Source organism: Condylostylus longicornis, unplaced genomic scaffold (assembly GCF_029603195.1).
Source record: "Condylostylus longicornis isolate FDR11 unplaced genomic scaffold, ASM2960319v2 ptg000030l, whole genome shotgun sequence".
Taxonomy (NCBI): Eukaryota; Metazoa; Arthropoda; class Insecta; order Diptera; family Dolichopodidae; genus Condylostylus; species Condylostylus longicornis.
The window spans coordinates 11,227,485-11,246,953 of record NW_026577999.1 but is presented as its reverse complement, the minus strand read 5'-3'; the positions used below and the strand labels follow the sequence as shown (position 1 = coordinate 11,246,953).

The window sequence follows — 19,469 nt, the reverse complement described above, 5'->3', positions numbered from 1 at the left end:
ATCATGTGTGCATTTATAAAATCCTGTATTATGAGTGTTATATATGATCTTGGACGTTCTTGATTTTTATTGATAACAACAATGAAATATTGTAATGCGTACTATAATTGTTATACAATCATGTGTGCATTTATAAAATCTTGTATTATGAATCTTATATTATGAATCTTATATACGAACTTGAACTTACTTGATTTTGATTGATAATAACAATGAAATATTGTAATACATGCTATAAGTGTTATACAATCATGTGTGCATTTATAAAATCTTGTATTATAAGTGTTATATACAATCTTGGACGTTCTTGATTTTTATTGATAATAACAATGAAATATTGTAATGCGTACTATAACTGTTATACAATCATCAAATCTTATATTGTAAATTAACTGCAAAATATTTATGAAAATATTGTATAAAATATAAGTAAATATTACAAAACTGAAAATCTTATACGTTATAGTCAGATAGTCGGACACTAATCTATATAAATGTATATAAGCATAAGTGACAATAAATTTTCAGAATTGTATTCGATATTTAAAATCAAGTAAGAAAATTATATTAAAAAAAATTGTAGTTAAATAACGATGTCATATTAATAGTAACCAAAAAAATGTTATGAACAATCAATGAAACTAATTAACTAGCTTGTTTTCAATTATAATAAAATATATTAATTTTTAAGGACCCCAGTTTGTGTTAATTATATTTAGTTCCAGGAGAAAACTGTTGTAATTTATAATTTGAGTCAGTGCTCTTTTAATAAATGCATAAACTGCTTATTTAAACGTAATAAATTCCATATGATATACTGTAGTATAGTTTACCTGTACATGTAGTTAATAAATAGAAGAATGCATCTAGTGTTGCCATTGTTTAATTTTTTGAAAATGTGTTATATCAGGTTTATTTCCTATTATTTATGAGACAACCATTATTGCTTATTCTGCATTTTCGATATCATTATATAATGCAAATAATTTATTTTATTAGAGTGTATACGAGTACGTGTACATATACATGAATTATATTTATATACAATATGTAAACACATGTGCAAACAACGATTTTTTTTAGTTCTTTTTCTTATTAATTTCTATTTGTTTTTGTTATTTCTATTGAATATCCTTAAATTTGTGTGTACTTCAAAAATTTACTTTTCCTTTTATTTTTATTATTTAATTTTCTTTTGAATAGGTATACCCTAAACCTTCATTTTAACCGTTATTTATATTATTTTTAATTTTTTGCTATTTTTATGTAAGTATACATTTTACGTTAAATATAAATAATAGGTATATGTATACTGTATTTATCTACATTTTATATATTATGTATTTATTGTTATATTGTGATATTATGTATTTTATGTGAAAGAAAATAGAAAGTAAATTATTCCAAGAAAATATTCAAAAATTTACAAACAAAAAAATTAAAAAAGAAAAAGGATAAATAACAGATCTTCTATAATATACTCAGAAAAAATCTACAATTAGATTATATATGGTATAAAACAATTTTTTACATAATATGTGTGTATGTTAATACGTAACATGTATTACGGTATACAATTTTCTTAAAATAACAAATCATTGTGATGGAAATTCAGATTTAAACAATGGGGGGTAAATTTAAACTTTTCTAAAAATTTCGTAAATTTTTTAAACAAAAAAAATTTTTTTTTTTTTGTTCTTTTATTCAAATATTGATATAACAATATTTTTTATGTATGAGTAATCACATAAAAATGTACTTGTCAGGACTAGTCTTAGACATACGAATTTAGGCTTTGTATTTTCAATGATATTTTTTGGTAGTTCATAAAGCTTCACAAACTCTCTTTTTATGTGCACGGTGTTTTATAGCCTATCAAATCGGCTTTCTAACACATATCTAAAAGAAATCCCTAACACATGCCAAAGTTATAACCTACTTTTAATAAAGTCAGAAAAAAATAAAAATTTTTTTTAAAATCCCAATATCTTAAAACAATTACGAAAGAGACCAATTTTAGAATTATTTGTTTCCTTACTAAAGAAGATCTACACGGTGATTACATATGTTAATGCACGACAATTAGCAACACCGTATATATACAAATATATTTGTCTAAACTAGGTCTCTATTTGGTTTAAATTTCCAATCGTTAATAAAATATATATTCTATGCGCCAAATCAAGTAACTCTTCCAAACCTTGTAAATATTGAAAATATTGACACAATTCTGCAAATATTGAAATTTACTGCAAATATTTCGGATATTTCTGGTCTCGAAAAAGATACCAAGAAGTAGGAAAAAATTTAAGGAATATTACATAAATATTTTTAAAAAGCTTTGCAAATTTGACCGTTTGTTAAAGGTTCACTTATTTATATATATTTTATTTGTTGTTTAGTATTTTTCTATTATTTTCAATTTTAAAATTTATATTTCAATAAATTTTTGTATTAAGCCCCTATAAATAGAAAATTTCTATTACCAACCCTGATATTTGTACCTCATAATAAATAATCATTGTGCTATATGGGAAAATTTACTCAAAAATACAATATTATTTATGAAATAGGTACTAAAAATATATGATATAAGAGTGAAAATTGCATAAATTTTCATTGAAATTTTTATAAAAGATTTTTATATAGTAAGTTAATATCTACATTATTTGTATATGCCTTATATAATACATAGAAATATTATAGTTTATTGTGTTGTAAAATAATATAAACCTATAATACATTTCATAGTCTTTGATTTTTCTATAAAAAAAAAAATTATGAATAATTTAAAAATGAAATAATAATTTCATTTCGAATACTAGCTTATTAAAAATATTACCAATATTTAAATATATTACGTAGGATAACAGCAATGAAATTTTTTATTCAAGATTTATTCATGCTATAGGAATAAATTTAAATTAGTAGCTAATAATTTCCAACCTCAAGTTAATTTTTTAAACTTCTCTGAAATTAAAGATGATCAAAATTTGGCATTATTTCTATTGGTATTCAATCTTCAATTTATTTATTATACTCGTATGTGTATATACATTCTTTATAATAAACCAAATTTGTATCACCCAAAATACGAGTATTCCCGGTTAATTAAAATTTCCTGAACAGGATATTTTCTGTTCTACGCTAAATTCTTAATATCAAAAAAAAAAAACCATTACAGTACAAGATCTAACAACCGAAATCTCATTGCTTGATTTATTTTAATAAAATTATAAATATTTTCAAAAATTATGGTCATAATTATTATTATATGCATATAAGCATTAAAAATTTTAATTAATTAAAAACAAAGTTTTAATATAATACTTACCAACAAAAAGTGTTAATATACCCAATGGCATAACTAATATTGCAACCATTAAATCAGTTATAGCTAATGACATTAAAAAATAATTTGTAACATTTTGTAAACGTCTCTCCCATCCAATTGCCAAACATACTAATATATTACCAGCAGCTGTACCAAAAACTAATATTAATGCTAATAATGCCCAATAATTATTTTGACTTTTTTCATGCCAATAATTATCATCATTTATATTACTATCATTTGTAACATTTATATATTTTATTTGATTAATATAACCTTTACTATTATAATATTCATTATAATCGATTTGACGACAATTATTATTATTATTATTATTATTTGTATTAGTTAAATTAATACATTTTGTTGGCCAATCATAATAGTAACTATTATTATTATTATTATTTATTATTATATCTATACTATTATTATTAACAATATTTGAATTATCAATTATAACAGATGATAATAAAAGACTAGAATTAGTGGTGGTGGTTGTTATTGATTTTTGAAGAATTTCCTCCATTATTTTTAAAAAAAGTTCAAGAACATTTCCTTATATTAGTTAGTTTGATATTAATTTTTATATTAATTTTTTTTGTTTTTATTTTGTTGAGATTTTTAGTTTACAATGAGAATAATAATTATTTATTTATATATTATTTAAAGGTCACCATTATTTTTACCCGCCATTATATTGGCGGGTAATTGGTGAATTTTATTTTATATAAATTTTTTTCTTACATGTTTTTGAATTTCTAAAATATAATAATATTATAGTTTTATTTAATTCTTTCTTTGTATTTAACATTTAAAATAATTTTACATATTTAAATTTGATCTAAATTTATTTTTTATAAAATTAATAAAAATGCATAAAATGAATTTGGTCATATTGATTCTATTGTTCTAGAAGTGAAAATCCGAATTCTTCTTCCACAATTTTGCCTGAAAAGAAAAAGAAAAAATTATTATTAATATTAAAATATTTTAAATATTCGGACAAAAATCTATTGTATTAATTAATAAACGAGCACAAATTACTATAAGCTTTTGAAAAACCTTGACACCAGTTTCCACACAATAGGATTTGATAAGAATTATAAAATTATTATACTATTCAGTATTGCCCTTAAATCATGTCTTAGTTCTAACATAAAAATCAAATAAATTCTGTGAGGGAAAAATTTGCAAAATCAATAAATTAAAGGACAAATTCTAAAAAAACAAAAATTGTATTCACATTTAAGGGGTGATTAATAGCTTAAACATTCAATTTGAAAAAAATTCTCGTAATATGATAAAATTTTTTAACATTTTCTTTTCACAACGTTTATCTAATCAATAATAATTCTAATTTTAAACATTTTTATCATAACATTAAATAATCATCAGAATAACATTGTTACTTATTTATGTATATGTATATTGATTCAATATTAAAGAAAATAAAATGAATATTTATTATATCCTTTAAGATTATCCTTATGACAATGTGTAATATAATGTTGATACAAAATTTATATAAGAGTTGAAAAAATAAAATGAAAGTTTAAGAAAAATTTTAACAAATTTTACCGACAAATCAATTTTTATATTAATTTTCGGGGTTAATAATATTTAAAATTTTTAAAAGAATCCTTAAATAATATTGTTAAAAATTTCGACTCTGCAAAAAAATTCATTGATAGCAATGAAATGTCACTTAAATATGAAAAAATGCACAATAATATTATGCACAAGTCTCGAACACTTTAGTATGTTAGTATTAAAATTTTTTGTCTTAATCAAAAGGGTAAAATAATTTCTTAACGATTTCTAACATCTGCCATTTATTTGCAAAACGAATTATTAATAAAACAACAAAAAAAAAAAATCAGAATTCAAAAAAAGCATTAAAAATTTATAAAGTGAGTCTTAAATGTGACGTTCAAAACTTAAAGCAAGAGAAAAGAAAAAATTTATTTTTGAAATTCAAAAAAAATTTTTTATTGCGACGTTCTCGTTGTCTGCTGTTCTAGTTGCTTTCTGCTTGAAACAAACTTTAAAAAACAAAAATTTGGCAAGTAAGTTTCCTTATAATTTTCAACTTGACTTTCACCATATTCACCATATTTCTTGTACACATATGTATGCATCTATATTTTATGTACATATTCATAAATGTGTGTGTACGTATTAAAAGCACGCAATATATTTAGTATGTATTTTCTCTTTGTTCTTTTGTTTTTTTTGTCGTGTAAATCGTACAACGCGTGTTGGGGAACTTTTACAAACTTTTATTTATTTAACTGGTACGTTTTTCTTTTCTTTTTTTTTTTTTTTTAAATTACACACAAAATTGTTTTGAAAAAAATTCGTTAAAATTTTTTTACTGTTCACGCAATAGCCTATAAGCTAAAATTGTATAATAAAATAACTGTAATTTTTGAACAGTTCAGGAGATCAGTTTTTAACTAAAATTTTTACAATTAACCGATTTTACCAACGAACCGATACCTCAATAATAATTTTGCTTTTAATTTGTTTGCAACTTTAAACCCACCTCTTCATGGTGTTTTCAATTTTTATTTTTGACTGATAATTGGATGGGCTGACAAAAAATTACCAATTAGAATAAAATCTAAAAACATAATTAATTAATCAATAAAAGAAATTGAAAATTCTTGTACAAAAAAATTTTTACAACTTTTACAAACTTTTAAATGAAATTCATTGTTTTTTGTTTTTTTTTGTTGCTCGTTGAAAAGTGAAAATGTTTAAATTAAAAAATCACTTTATTTTAATATGGTTTTCTTCCTTTTGTAAATTTAGCATTAGATTTCTCAATATTTCGGGTAGTTATGCTGACTCTAACAGTATACGTGCCTTAAATTGTTCTATAAAGGTATTTACTTTCTCATCTCATAACTAATAATTTTTGTGTTTTGGAAAACAAATGAAATCATTGGAATTAAAAAGTGAATTTTTTTTAATACAGGTGTTAAAAATTATCGAAAGAAAAATATAGGCGACCCAAAATGTTACCAGACCTATCAATAGTAGGAAACTTTTATCCAATCTAAAATGCACCTGAATGGTCATAAACTCCCAAAAATAATCAATCTAGATTCCATGAAGGAAGGCATGAAAGTGCTATCACAACACCTTAAGCTATCTCGAAAGGTCCTGTTCGTTTCAGACTTTTTGTCCAAACCTTCTTCACTATCAGTCGCAAGGCCTCGGCATTTAATTAAAAAATCAATGATAAAATTTTAGAGATTTTAGTAATGACTACATTCTCTTCATATTAGGATTTATTTTTACTTTTCTAGTTATCTATTATCACTAAATTTGTTAGGGATGGGGCATGCTTTAAAAAGTAAACACATAAAATATTTGCATTCATCTATTGTTTATTATTAAAAATTACAGTACCGGATTCAGGTACTTATACTTGATGATGCCTATATAATAGACATCAGACAAATATAATGTATGTGTTCTTGTAAAATTCTCAATTTTTAGAATTAATAATTTATAGAACAATGTTATGCATTTCATTTCTATTTTTTCCTAAAAAATATAATTTTAAAAATTCAAAAGAAAAGATTTCTTTTCTCATTCATTTTAAACAACAAAAAAAAAAAAAAATAATAATAATTGTTTATCCAATATCATTTTGAAGGACGAAATCTTTCATTTTTATAATTACTTATCCTTGAATATTATTTTATATATGTATACTTCTACACAAACATAATACATTTATTTTCATTCGTTCTAATTTTAATTTATTTCTTCTCATGCTTTTGTTATATATATAAATATATATATAACAAATATATATAAGTTGTTATATATATAACAAATATATATAAGCAAGAAAAATGCATTTCACACTTAACGAATTGAAATTGGCAACTAATGTAAAAAACATGAATGAATATTTTTGGTTAACGTTAAAAATAAAAAAATAAAATAACTAAATAACTGTAAATACTTGTATTGTAAATATGTATACAATAAATAACATCATTTATCTTAATTGACAGAGTGATTGTGATTTAAAAACTACTGGAGAATATTTTATACTACTTTGTGGTTCCCATATTTAGAATTCAAAATAATTTATAATTTTAAGAGGAAGAAAAGTTTTAAATTGAATTCCAACTACAGATTATTTCGCTCTTTCAACTAACCAGAATCATCAATACGGATAAACAAATGGAATACATTTAAATTTAATCTGGAAATCCATGAAAAATTCGGTAGTTACTTCTGATAGCAAACAGAGCTCAAATATTAAATTTCAAAAAGGTTCTGCCAATTAATATCTTAGTAGTACTAGTACTATAAATTCGATACTTTGCTAGGTTTCCGTGCCCTGGTACTCCTAAAAATTTTACAATTTCTTTATTTTAACGCCTTCAATTCATATACTAAATGCCAAGGAAATTGATTAATTATTTTCTTAGGTATAGTCAAAAACGTAAAATCGGCTGGTAGTAAAGAATCATTTCAAGGGACCTTACATTTGATAAGACCAAAAGTTGATCAAACCATCTCATCCTCTATAAAAAACTAATAATCGATTCAGCCGAATTTGAAATACCGATCTGCAGACAAAGTGACAAACAGACAGACAGAAAGACAGGCCGATAGACAATAATCTTCCCTAGAATAGAGAAAAACATTTTCTCGCCGAAAACTCGTCATATGAAATTTAATGCCTTGTTGTATGCGATGCGGTCAATGAAAATTAAGTGCATTCACATAATTTTATAATTATTTGTAAAAACTACAAAAATCCAAAAAATTTAAATTACATTGCACTTTATTATTATTAAAAATTAAAGTGATTTAAAAATTTCATATAATTACCCCTATAAATATGCAATTTTTTTATTTTATTTTTTTTAAACTACTTCTATTATTTTATTTAGTTTTCATTAGTTTTTTTTTTTTAATAAAATAAATAAATCTTTTGAAAAAAAAAGCTAATTAACTTTTTAATTGTTTCAATTATTTACATTATGCGACATAATTTCTATTTTAAATTGATTGTATAGAAGAAAAAACAGCATGTCATATGCAAATTTTAATTAGCAAACATTATACCGCTTTTATTCTAAATAATATGCATGTGTGTACCTATATGTGTACGATTCTAACAAAAATTTTCAATTAGGATATTTTGAATTTTTTTCATATTTTCAATTTCAATTACACATTTATAATAGTTTCAATATTAATTCCCATTTTCTGTATAAAAGTAATATTACATACACACATACACATACCAGTATAAGTATATGTAAGTATATTACAATCTTATTATAAAATCCTTCATTTAATACTATTTTAATATTCTATAATGTTATTTAAAAATAAAATTATAAGATCCTTTTTTTGTTTATTAAAATATTTAAAGAGCACTTTATTTAAACCTTTCTTTGTAATATCATAATTATTGTGTATATATATACAATATAAATAGTATATAGCTTGTGTTATAATATAAAATATGTGTGAAAATTAAAATAGATAGAAAAATTATTGAAAATTATTGAAAATTGTTAAATTGTAATTTATGAAATGAATATGCTCGTAAAATATAGGTAAAGGTAAAAATTATAGAAAGAATAATTTCTGATACGAGTATACAACATTTATAGATTTTCCATTTGATAAAATTATAAAATGGCATTGTATACTTAAGTGGCTTTTGATCTTGAAATAAATTGTACATATGTATTATGTATATATGAATTCTAACATTGTATGCTCTTATGGCATCAAAATGTATTTTCAATGTTTAGTAAAAAACAAATCATTCAATGACTTTCTATTTATCACATAATTTATGTACATGTAATTTAAGGTTAGTAATAATAAAATAATGTATATAAATGCTTGTTATGTATATATGTATATATTTAAAAAAAAAATTTCTCACAGTCCAATCATTAATCGTATTTAAAAAAAAATTATTTTTAAATCTTTTATTTCATTAAATTGATTTCATGTGTTTTTTTTTTTTATGGCTATTTTAAATTTATTTTTGGAATCTTCTAATATTCATGATTTTAAAAACATTAAAAATTGTATTCAGATATGAAAATTCAAGGTAATATGAAAATAGAATAGAATTTTCTTAGTAAAAAGTAATAGAAAAATTTAACCCGATTTCTATTTAAAATCATTTTAAAATTTAGGTTGATGAAAAATTAATACAATTGCTTACCACAAACTAAAAGATAATTATGCAACTTCGTCCCACCAAATATACTTTCCGAATTATGCCTACCAAAGTTTTCGATATACTTGGAGAAAGTATTTGTATTCCTATTTTTTGTTTTTATTTCGTTTTACGTACCATCTTTTCATATTTCATTGCATATCACAATTAAAACTCTGTGTACTATAATTTTGAATTTCATTCTTAAATGAAAAACAACTCTCATAATGAAAGAAGCGTTAACCCGAAAACTTATTTTCTGTCTATAATTCTCTCTCTTCCTCTTTCTCTCTCTTTCTCTTTATCGATTATTTTAAAAATATCAATGAAAAGTAAGAAGCCTGCCAATGAGAGAAGAAAATAAAGTGAGTGAGTAAGAAATTTTTGTTTTAATGGCATACACCGCCTTATACAGCACATAGTGTAGGGTTAATAAAATTGTTCAATATTGTCTACAATTTTTATATAATGCTCTACTTACTGGCTTATGGTTAAGTTTGATGAAACGTATCTGACTCAAAACCAATAAAGTTTACATTTTTCAAGTTTTTTTTTTATTTCAATTTCGTATTGAAATTTTTGTTCCAGTGACCCTCGTTAATATCAAATAATTTGTGAATATTATGGAATTTTAAAATCAATTTTTTACATATTAATAGATAAATATTCTTTTGATACAACAATATTAAATTCTACCGATTGAATTTTCCAATGATTTTATTAAATAATTTATTAATTTTTTTTATTCTTCTCAAGTCATTATCATAAATTTTTCTTCTACGTTAATTCATAAAAGTTAAATTAAGAAAACTGCGAGGAGCGTGTTCTAATAATAATCCGAAAAGGACTACTATATATCCTCCTTTCAACATATATATATATATGTATATGTACACATCATACTTTTATGAATAAATTCCGAATTAATTTAAGTGATTTTTAGATTTATTAATAATTGAAAATTCAAAGATGAAAATAACAAAAAAACAAAAAAAAACAAGAAAACAAAAAATGAAAAATATTAATCATGCAAAGATTTCAATATACAAAAGAAAGAAAATATTCTTTATCTGGGATTTTTACATATTTACTGTATTTTACAAAATAAAGAAGGTATTGTTATCAGATTTCGATTAATCATATTCAAAGTTTAATTTAACCGTTTCGATCCGACATTTGAATAGTTTAATTATCTATTACCTTTATATAAAATAAACTGTCTGTGATGAAAAAATTCGCGTTAAAATTTAGTGTGCCGAATTATACAAAAAGCAAATATAATGTCATTTTTAACTTTTAGGGGTGTTTGGCCATTAGGAATGCCCACCCTTTAGGGATGTTTGTCCTTTACTGATTTACAAGCCGGATTACTATGTTCCAGCCGGGTCGAAAGGGTTAAAGCAACCAGTTTTAAAGGACAGAAACTGTTCGTTTGCTTATCGATCATACAACTAACACAGTATTGATTTCTGGTTCGAATAATAAGGTCTGACTTTTTGTTATAGTAATTAATTATTAAAAGTGATCGAATTATTAAATACTTTTTAAATTGATCAATTCAAAGCTTGACTAGATAGGGATTGAATCAATTTATTTTATAAAAATAAATTTATTATACTCTTAAATTTTACTCTTAAATTTAAAAATTCTCATGAAATTATTGATTAATAGTGTAAAAATTTTCACGGCAATGCTAAATGCATAAACCATACAAATTTTATATCAAAATCACTTGCTAGCTCAAATTTTAATAAAAATTTTTTTTTGCTGAAATTTGCATTTGTATAGGTTTTTGTATTCTAAAAACCAAAAATTTCATAAATGTTCTGTTCATTCTTGACAAATAATTTTCTTAAGAATTTCGATAAAAAAAAAATAATTAAGAAAAATTTTTAAAAAATTTATTTTCCAAAAAAATATTTTTTTAATTGCATACAAATTTATTTCGGTCATGTGCTGGTCACATTCAAAAAAAAATTTCGTTTTCTTCTTAATTGTAAAATCGCACTTATCCTTAAATTCTCTTGAATAAATCACTTAATAAAAAGAAAACACTTTCTCATCAACAAACACAAAAAAAGAACAAGAAGAAAAAAAGAAACACAAAAAAAATAAAGTTTTTTTTTATTTTGTTGAAGGATTACAATAAAATAAAAACAAGAACAACAATAATAAGATGATGAAAAAACAACAACTTTCAAGGAATCTTTAATTTTTCACCCTCAAATTTTATGAAACAAAACAAATACAAAAACAAAAAAACCAAAAAGGTAACGAAAACTTTTCCTTTTTTTTCATTTTATTGTTTTTTTTTCTTCTTATAAGATTTTTGTTACAGTAAATGTTATTTGTCAGGATATTTTGAGAGGAGGGCGTAGGTACCTACTTTTAAAATACTAATAAATTTTTTTTTTTTGCCTTTTTCGAAAAGTTAAAAGTCAACGGTACTAAAGTATATTCTTTTTAAATTTAAAATAATTCACCTGTGTTTGTTATATTGAAATTTAACACCGACCAAGAAGACAAAGTATAAATGTAAAAAATACAGGAAAAATTACTTACACAAATTTTTTTTTTTTTCATAAACAAGTGTAAAAGTTTTCGGAAATCCTAAATTCTTATAACAAATGTTACTACAAACAACACAAAACACTTAAATGATTATTATATACACACACAGACACACAACACAACTATGTAGAATATTTTGTGTAAGTGCATATAACTGGTTTTTCCTCACTTTTGAAACGTTTTTCTTCCTTTCCTTTTGTGTTTTTTTTTTATTAAGTATGGAAAAGTGTTGAATAAATCTTATAAGAGGATAATTTCTTTCTTTTGATCTTCGTTCGGAAATTCTCAAGGATAATAGATTATATATATTATTGAAAAAGGAGTACGAATATAAAAAGCAAAAAAAGTAGGAGTAAAGAGCAAAAATTAAAATAAATAAATTATAACAAAATAATGAAATAAATTTTGTAGGCAGTCTCGTTTCTTTTTTGCTTATCTCACACCTTTTTTGACTCTGTTTCCTTTTTTTTTATTTTTGCGAATTCTCTGCTGCCCTGCTTTATGTTAAAATCCAAGGAATTTATACAAATTTAATGAGAAAGTTAAGAGAAAATAAGAGAAATAAGAAGGTGAACAAAAAAAAAGAAAAATATTGATGGTAACCATTTCTGATGGCAAAATCAATAAATTTTTATTTTAAGTCAAAAGGATTATTTTAAAAAATAAGAAAGGATTTAATAAACATACACACAAAATTGAAAATTTTCATATTAGCTCCATTTTTTTTTTTACCCAACTTTTTCATTTTCCTTTTATTATTTATGTTTTTCTTGATAAATTATCGGCATTTGAAAAATTAAAGTTAGGAAAACTATAAATTTTTTTTCTTGATTTTGACAAGAAAATAAAACAAAACAGAGTCGAAAACAATTTAAAAATTTTACAAACTATGATAAATTTTTCTGAAAGAGTTGTTTTTGTCATTTATAGTCAAGCAGTATGAGCAAAGTTCAGAAACCTCTTATGAATACAATTCAGAATATTTGGGTTTAAATATCACACGCAAAAAAATTCTCAGAGTATGATGCTTTGGCAAGAAACACGTCGATCATCCATTATTTTTTTGAATTCAAAATTTTCGGAATACTTTCGGAGAATAAGAACACAGTTAGGGTTTTTAGAGCTTAGGAACTTAACCTTATATTAATCCGATAAATTTTTGCCAATGCCTGCTCTACGACCTCCTCTTGGCCTTTCTTTGTAAAATGTTTTACATGAAATTGTTTTACTGAGATTTTCTTATCTTAGAATTAAAAATAAAGAAAAAACAAATGGACAGGCATGTTCAACAATTCCCTACACTTTCTTAAAATCATTTTAATTTCGACAAAATTTGTAATAAATCTTTCCCTTAATAGATTTTCAATTTTCAAATAACAATTCTGAGAAATAACCGAATCCTTTACTAATAATTATCATAATATTTAATAATAAGGATTTTAAACGTAGGATGCAAAAAATTTTTTTTTTCCTTTCAAAGAATAAGAGTGAAATAATAATGTGTTAAATTTTTTTTTATAAAAATAACACAATTAATGGAGCCAAAATCCTACGTCTTTAAAATTTTGCATATTAGTAAAGAAAGAGTAATGTTTTCTCTACATCCTACAGCATTCTACAGTAATTGGTTTTTCACAAATTTAGAACAATTCTCAATGATATTTTCTTTCTTTTTCATAGTATATTTTTAGTATACACACATACATACAAATGTAAAATATATTATATATGCGATGTACAACATTTAAACGATTTTTAAATTTTAGAAAAAAAGGATAATAATTATTTTTAATGTGATTTATATTTGAGAAAATTACAATTGCATTTGTTATGAAAAATTATTTTCAAACAAAATAATTTTAAATATCTACTTACAGCTGTGTAGGCTTCAATATTTTGGGTGTTATTTTATGTTTACTTGTACAATATTAAAAAAATATTAATTGGAATAAAATGAGATTTTGTACTTGTTATAAGACCTACTTTTATTCGCATTATGTGAAAATATTAAATTCATAATTTTTGTAAAAATTAAGGAGTTGTTGTTGTTTTTTTTTATTTTTTTTTCTTTTTTTTATAAAATATTTAATTAAAAAAATGCTAAATATTTCTTGGAATCTTTTCATTAATTTTTTTTCAATAATTCAATTTTTTTTGAATATATTTTGCAGTTCATTTAATTTTTTATTGCTATTTAAATAAAATTCATAATGAAATGTTAAAAATTTAATAAAATATTTTTTTTCAATATTGCTTTTTTTCCCGATGAGACATAATTTTTAAGATTAACAGTACAGAGGAAATCATACTAGAAATTTTTTTAATTGATTGGCATTGAATTTATAAATTGAGCTCGGTTATGGGGTGGCCAAATGAATTAAAACTGAAAATCTTGTACTACAATTTGGTACAAGTATGGATATAAATTTATGGGTTATAAATTAGCATATTTCCTTTCAACAATTTCAGTCTTTAATTTGCTTTTTAATTTTGAATAATTTTGATGGTGCTTACATTGTAATTTTAATAAAAAATAGGGAACCAAAATTTGAAAAGTATTAAAATATTTGAGCAAGAAATTATAAAAATTTGAAAAATATTTGAGTTACCGTCGTGACTCATATCAAATATAGTGAATGCGAAAATTAACAATAAATAACTGGTTTGAGGTAACGCAATTTAAACGAGGCTAAAAACTCATCTATTCCAGTCATATTTATCGACCGCATTGTTATTTTTATTGTTTCGAAAAAGTTTCTACATTACGCAATGTACGATTATTAAAAATTACAGATAAAAAATTTTTGGATATTTTCAAACATTTTGTTTTTATAACTTTTTAATTTTTTTTTATATTTGTGCTAGGCTCAGTATTCTTGACTTGATAATTTTAACATTTCTTTTACATTTTTCTTACTCTATGAACTTTGCTCTATAAAAATGAACTTTTATGCTTGCTAATTTTAATATATTATAATTGCATATATACACACGTACATTATGTTTCTATGTAATGTGTATTTGTATTACTCGTATTCTAACACACATTTTTTTAATGAAACGGTCTAAAGAACATTGTTTGCTTTAATTCTTCTATTGTAATTATTATGCATTTTTTGTACATATGTACATATATGAATGTAACCTTTATATGAACTCTTGACTAAGTTTCCCATTGAATTTAATATGAATAAAATTTTACAAAAAAAAAATTATTTAAATATTATAAAAAAAAAAATTTACATAAAATAAAATTCATTAGAAAAATGCTTGCGTGTTGCGTTTTTCTTAAAAAAGAAAATGGGGAAATACAAGTTGTTCAAAATTTTTTTTTTCATCCACATTAAATTCTTGAAAAAAACTCGAAATTTTGATTACTAGAAAATAATATTAATTAAAATTTTAACACATTTGGTTATACCACACCAAATTCTTTGACAAAACCAAATTTATTCAAAGAGGTAAGCAATAAAAATTGTTTTGGTCTCTTCTACAGGAATTCAATTATCCAATATAATATTGAATTAAAGAAGAAAATTAAAATTTTTTAAGCATTAAATTCTAATTTTAGTTACAAATCGATAAACACATTGCATATATACGAATGAAAAGCAGTATTCAACAGAATGACAATTACTTCTTATTCAATTCTTAATTAAATATACAAAAAACAAAAAAAAAAAATCTGAATTATTCTGAACGGATCACTCCATGACGGTGACAGGAATTTTTATTTTTAACATCAAGAGATCTATTTTCAATTTTTAAAATGCATAATTGAATTTTCAATATAACAAGATTTCCATTGCAAAATTTACTGTTAACAACTTGTCTGCACTATTATCAAATACTTATTATATGATCAAGGATATAAGATAATTGATTTTTTATTAATTTTCTTCTTGTATATGTATATTATTTAAGGATTTTTTATATTATAAAATTATATAATTTGGTAAACTCAAAAAATTAGTATTAAAGAATAACACTAGCACGATATGATTAACATTCTACGTCAGATTCGTCAGATAGGTGACATTTACTGTTGAAAAACTACTACATGTCACCATTTCAAAATTTTAAATAATCTAGCAGTAAATCTAATGAGAATAGAGTAATTTCTAATATTTGCCATCAAACAATGTCTAATTTCAAACAGTGTTTGCATAATATACGATTAAAGTCATATTATTAAATTTCAGATTTTGTTGTATTAGTGAATAGTGCTTTACAGGGCTATGATCATTAATAAATTTGCAATTATTTCAAATTTCCTCTGCTAAATAAATTATGCGGTATTCATCGAATTTTTGATAAACAATATTGAGCCTGTAATTTATGATATTTCAGTTGAGGTTTATGAAAAAATTGTGCCAAGATTACGACGTATAATACCATGATTTACGTAGATGAAATCATGTACGCATCTACATTCGAAATGTTAACTGACAACAGTAAAGAAATCGTATCAAATCAATTTTTTTTATGACTGCAATATTGCAAATTTTAATATTTGATATGTTTTTTGTTTTAAATAAAACATAATTTTTTTGGATTGTAAAAAATGCTCGTGTAAATTGTCACGTTGATTCCATAATTTCAATATAAATTCTATAGTCTCATATTCTTAAAATGGAATAAAGACATTCAATATTCATTAAAAAAAAATTATTGTGAATTCTATAAATAATTTAAATAATTTATGCATAAATTTTTTATTGAATTATAAAATAATTGCATAAAATTTATAATAATAATGCAATAAACTTGTGAAACGATTTTTTTGCATGCATAACAATCAGAATATAAGGGCAAATAAGAATTACGCTTAAAATAATTATTGCACATTATAAAACGCGAGGATGGAGGACTTAATTTACATTTCAAATTCTATTTACGTATACATATAAATATTAGATGTTGTCTATCAAATGGTATATTAAATTTGCAAAATATTATATTTATGTACGTTTGTATACAGATATTAAATTTAAATATAAACATATTATTATTACACTATGAAATCCCACCTTCATTCAGATCATTATTTTTATATTAGTTTCTAAGAAATTTAATAATAAATTTATACGAATTCATTTTTACTTTTTGCTTCTTTAAAATCTTATTATTCGCCTTTAATTTTAAAAGAAAGTTAAAACCTTAATGCTTTACTTTAATGCTGGCGTTAAATTTTTTTTTTTTTTTCATTCTTTATATTATCTTTTTTTTTATTGGCAATTCTTTTTATTATTCCATTAAATGTACATACATAAATACACATCTACATTATATAGATTCAGTATATTAAATGAAAGAATCGCAATATTATTCTATTAAAGTTAAAAAGAAGCCGAATTGGAAAGAACACAAGGAAGTAAACAGAAAAATATACGATGAAATACACGAATATTTTATATGCATATTTGCAATATATTTGTATATATGTATATAGGTATATACTCGCAGATAATATGATATATATAATATTTACGATAATAGATATATGTTATATATTTTTGTGGATATGTATATATTATGTATCTTGTAGATTGATCCATTAAAATTTAATTTCCAATACACCTAATACATATACTGCTTTAATTGAGTAAAAATTTTCAAAATGTAAAATAAAAGTATTTTCAAATTTTCTCCTTCACATCACCATACATATATATATATATATAATATATATGTATGTGATAGCAGTATTATGTATGTAAGTAAGGGTATAATTTATTTATATTATAGGTATGAAATACAGGAACTTTCTATATATATACATGACATCCTTTAACCTAGGATAAAACAGGTTTCACGATTTTTTTTTCGAAAAAAAAAATATATATACATGTAATATATATATATATATATATATTTTTCTTGAAAATTTTCTTTCACAAAGCAGCAACGTAGCTAATAAAAATAAAATCAGTTAATAGAGAGTTTTTTTTTCATAATTTTATTTTTGTTTAAAAATTCTTTTCTTGGTATGAACACGCAAATATAAAAAATAATTTATATTGTAGAAAAGAGAAAAATAATATAAGAAACGGTAAACCTTAATATTTATAAACGGATTCTAAAACATACAGAGTTTTCCAGTTGTCTATAATAAGTAATTTATGCTTACTTAATTTTCAATAGTCATAAATTTTAAGAAATTTGAATCAAATTTCAATGGTTTATAAGGTAGAAAGTTTCTTTTAAATAAATGAAAACATTTTGTCTTCATACTATTTTTCTCATTTATTGCATACCTGTAGGATGAGAGCATTATTCGCTAAAAGAAACCCTATGAATAATTAAATCGTTTAGGCTAAGAAAAACCATTGAATATTTTGATGGAGATACAAGAAGAAATAGTAACGATAAATGCAACTGTTAATTTAATGCTTAATTCTCGTAAGAATTGCCATCTTTGCTAATTCATCGTAGAAGTAAGTCAATCCATTCTTACGTTGTTTGTGGAATTCATTGTGGAATTGACACAATAAATTATTAAAAAATGCAATTTTCATAGAGTTTTTTTTTGGGGCCGTACTTCAACAACATTTGGGACCGTAATTCAACAACATTTGGACATAATATTGCCTCAAATTATTAACATGGAATATAGTACATCTACTACTATAATATTTACAAAAAAAAAAACTGATGTGAACAGAGTACACTTAGTATGTTAAATCAAAATGTAAACCAGATATAAACATAAATGTTTATATATAAAGAGAATGCAAAGCATGTCTAACATGCTTACATACATGTACAAAGATTGGCATTTCTGTATATCAATCAAAAACTTTATCTATGAGTAAATTATTTTTGCACAAGTGAACAAGTTAATAAAAGAAAAGAGCAGTAAAAAATAAAATGCCAAAAAAAAGAGACATAAAAAATGGGGAAAGAGAAAATTTTTGTCCTATACTAGCGAAAAGTAAAATGAAAGAAAAAAAAGTACTTTTTCTCGTTTAAAAGTAAAAATAACGGAAAAGTATCAAAATAATTTTTATAATTGATAGAAGCCTGGATTTTATGTATGTATATGTGCCATTTTAAAATTGATTAAACAAGTAAAATGGTCACCAAAGAATTGATACCTAAAAATTTGCTGCTCGTGTGTGTCAGCAAAGGAAAACCACAAATTTAAATATAAAATTTTATGTCATACCAATAACATTTAAATTATTCCGATTGATGGGCATTTTCGATTTTTACATCAGAGCAAATTCAGATCTATTAGAGTATACTATCCTCACATTGCACTCTATGAATTTGAAAAAAAAGAATCACAGAACTCAAATACTTTTTTGCAACCTACAAACTCAAAAAATTGTTAAATGGCAA

At 22.9% G+C, this 19,469-nt stretch overlaps 1 protein-coding gene across 3 annotated transcripts in view; it reads right to left on the bottom strand.

The window, feature by feature from the left end:
* The window catches only part of LOC129608176 (uncharacterized), a 154,340-nt gene that overhangs the window by 56,257 nt on the left and 78,614 nt on the right, over positions 1-19,469 (bottom strand). For all 3 annotated transcript variants that reach the window (XM_055519527.1, XM_055519529.1, XM_055519528.1), the window contains exon 2: positions 3,335-4,282. In XM_055519527.1, coding sequence (XP_055375502.1) covers positions 3,335-3,860 — 526 coding nt within the window. In that variant the 5' untranslated portion in view covers positions 3,861-4,282. The remainder of the gene's footprint in view (positions 1-3,334; positions 4,283-19,469) is intronic.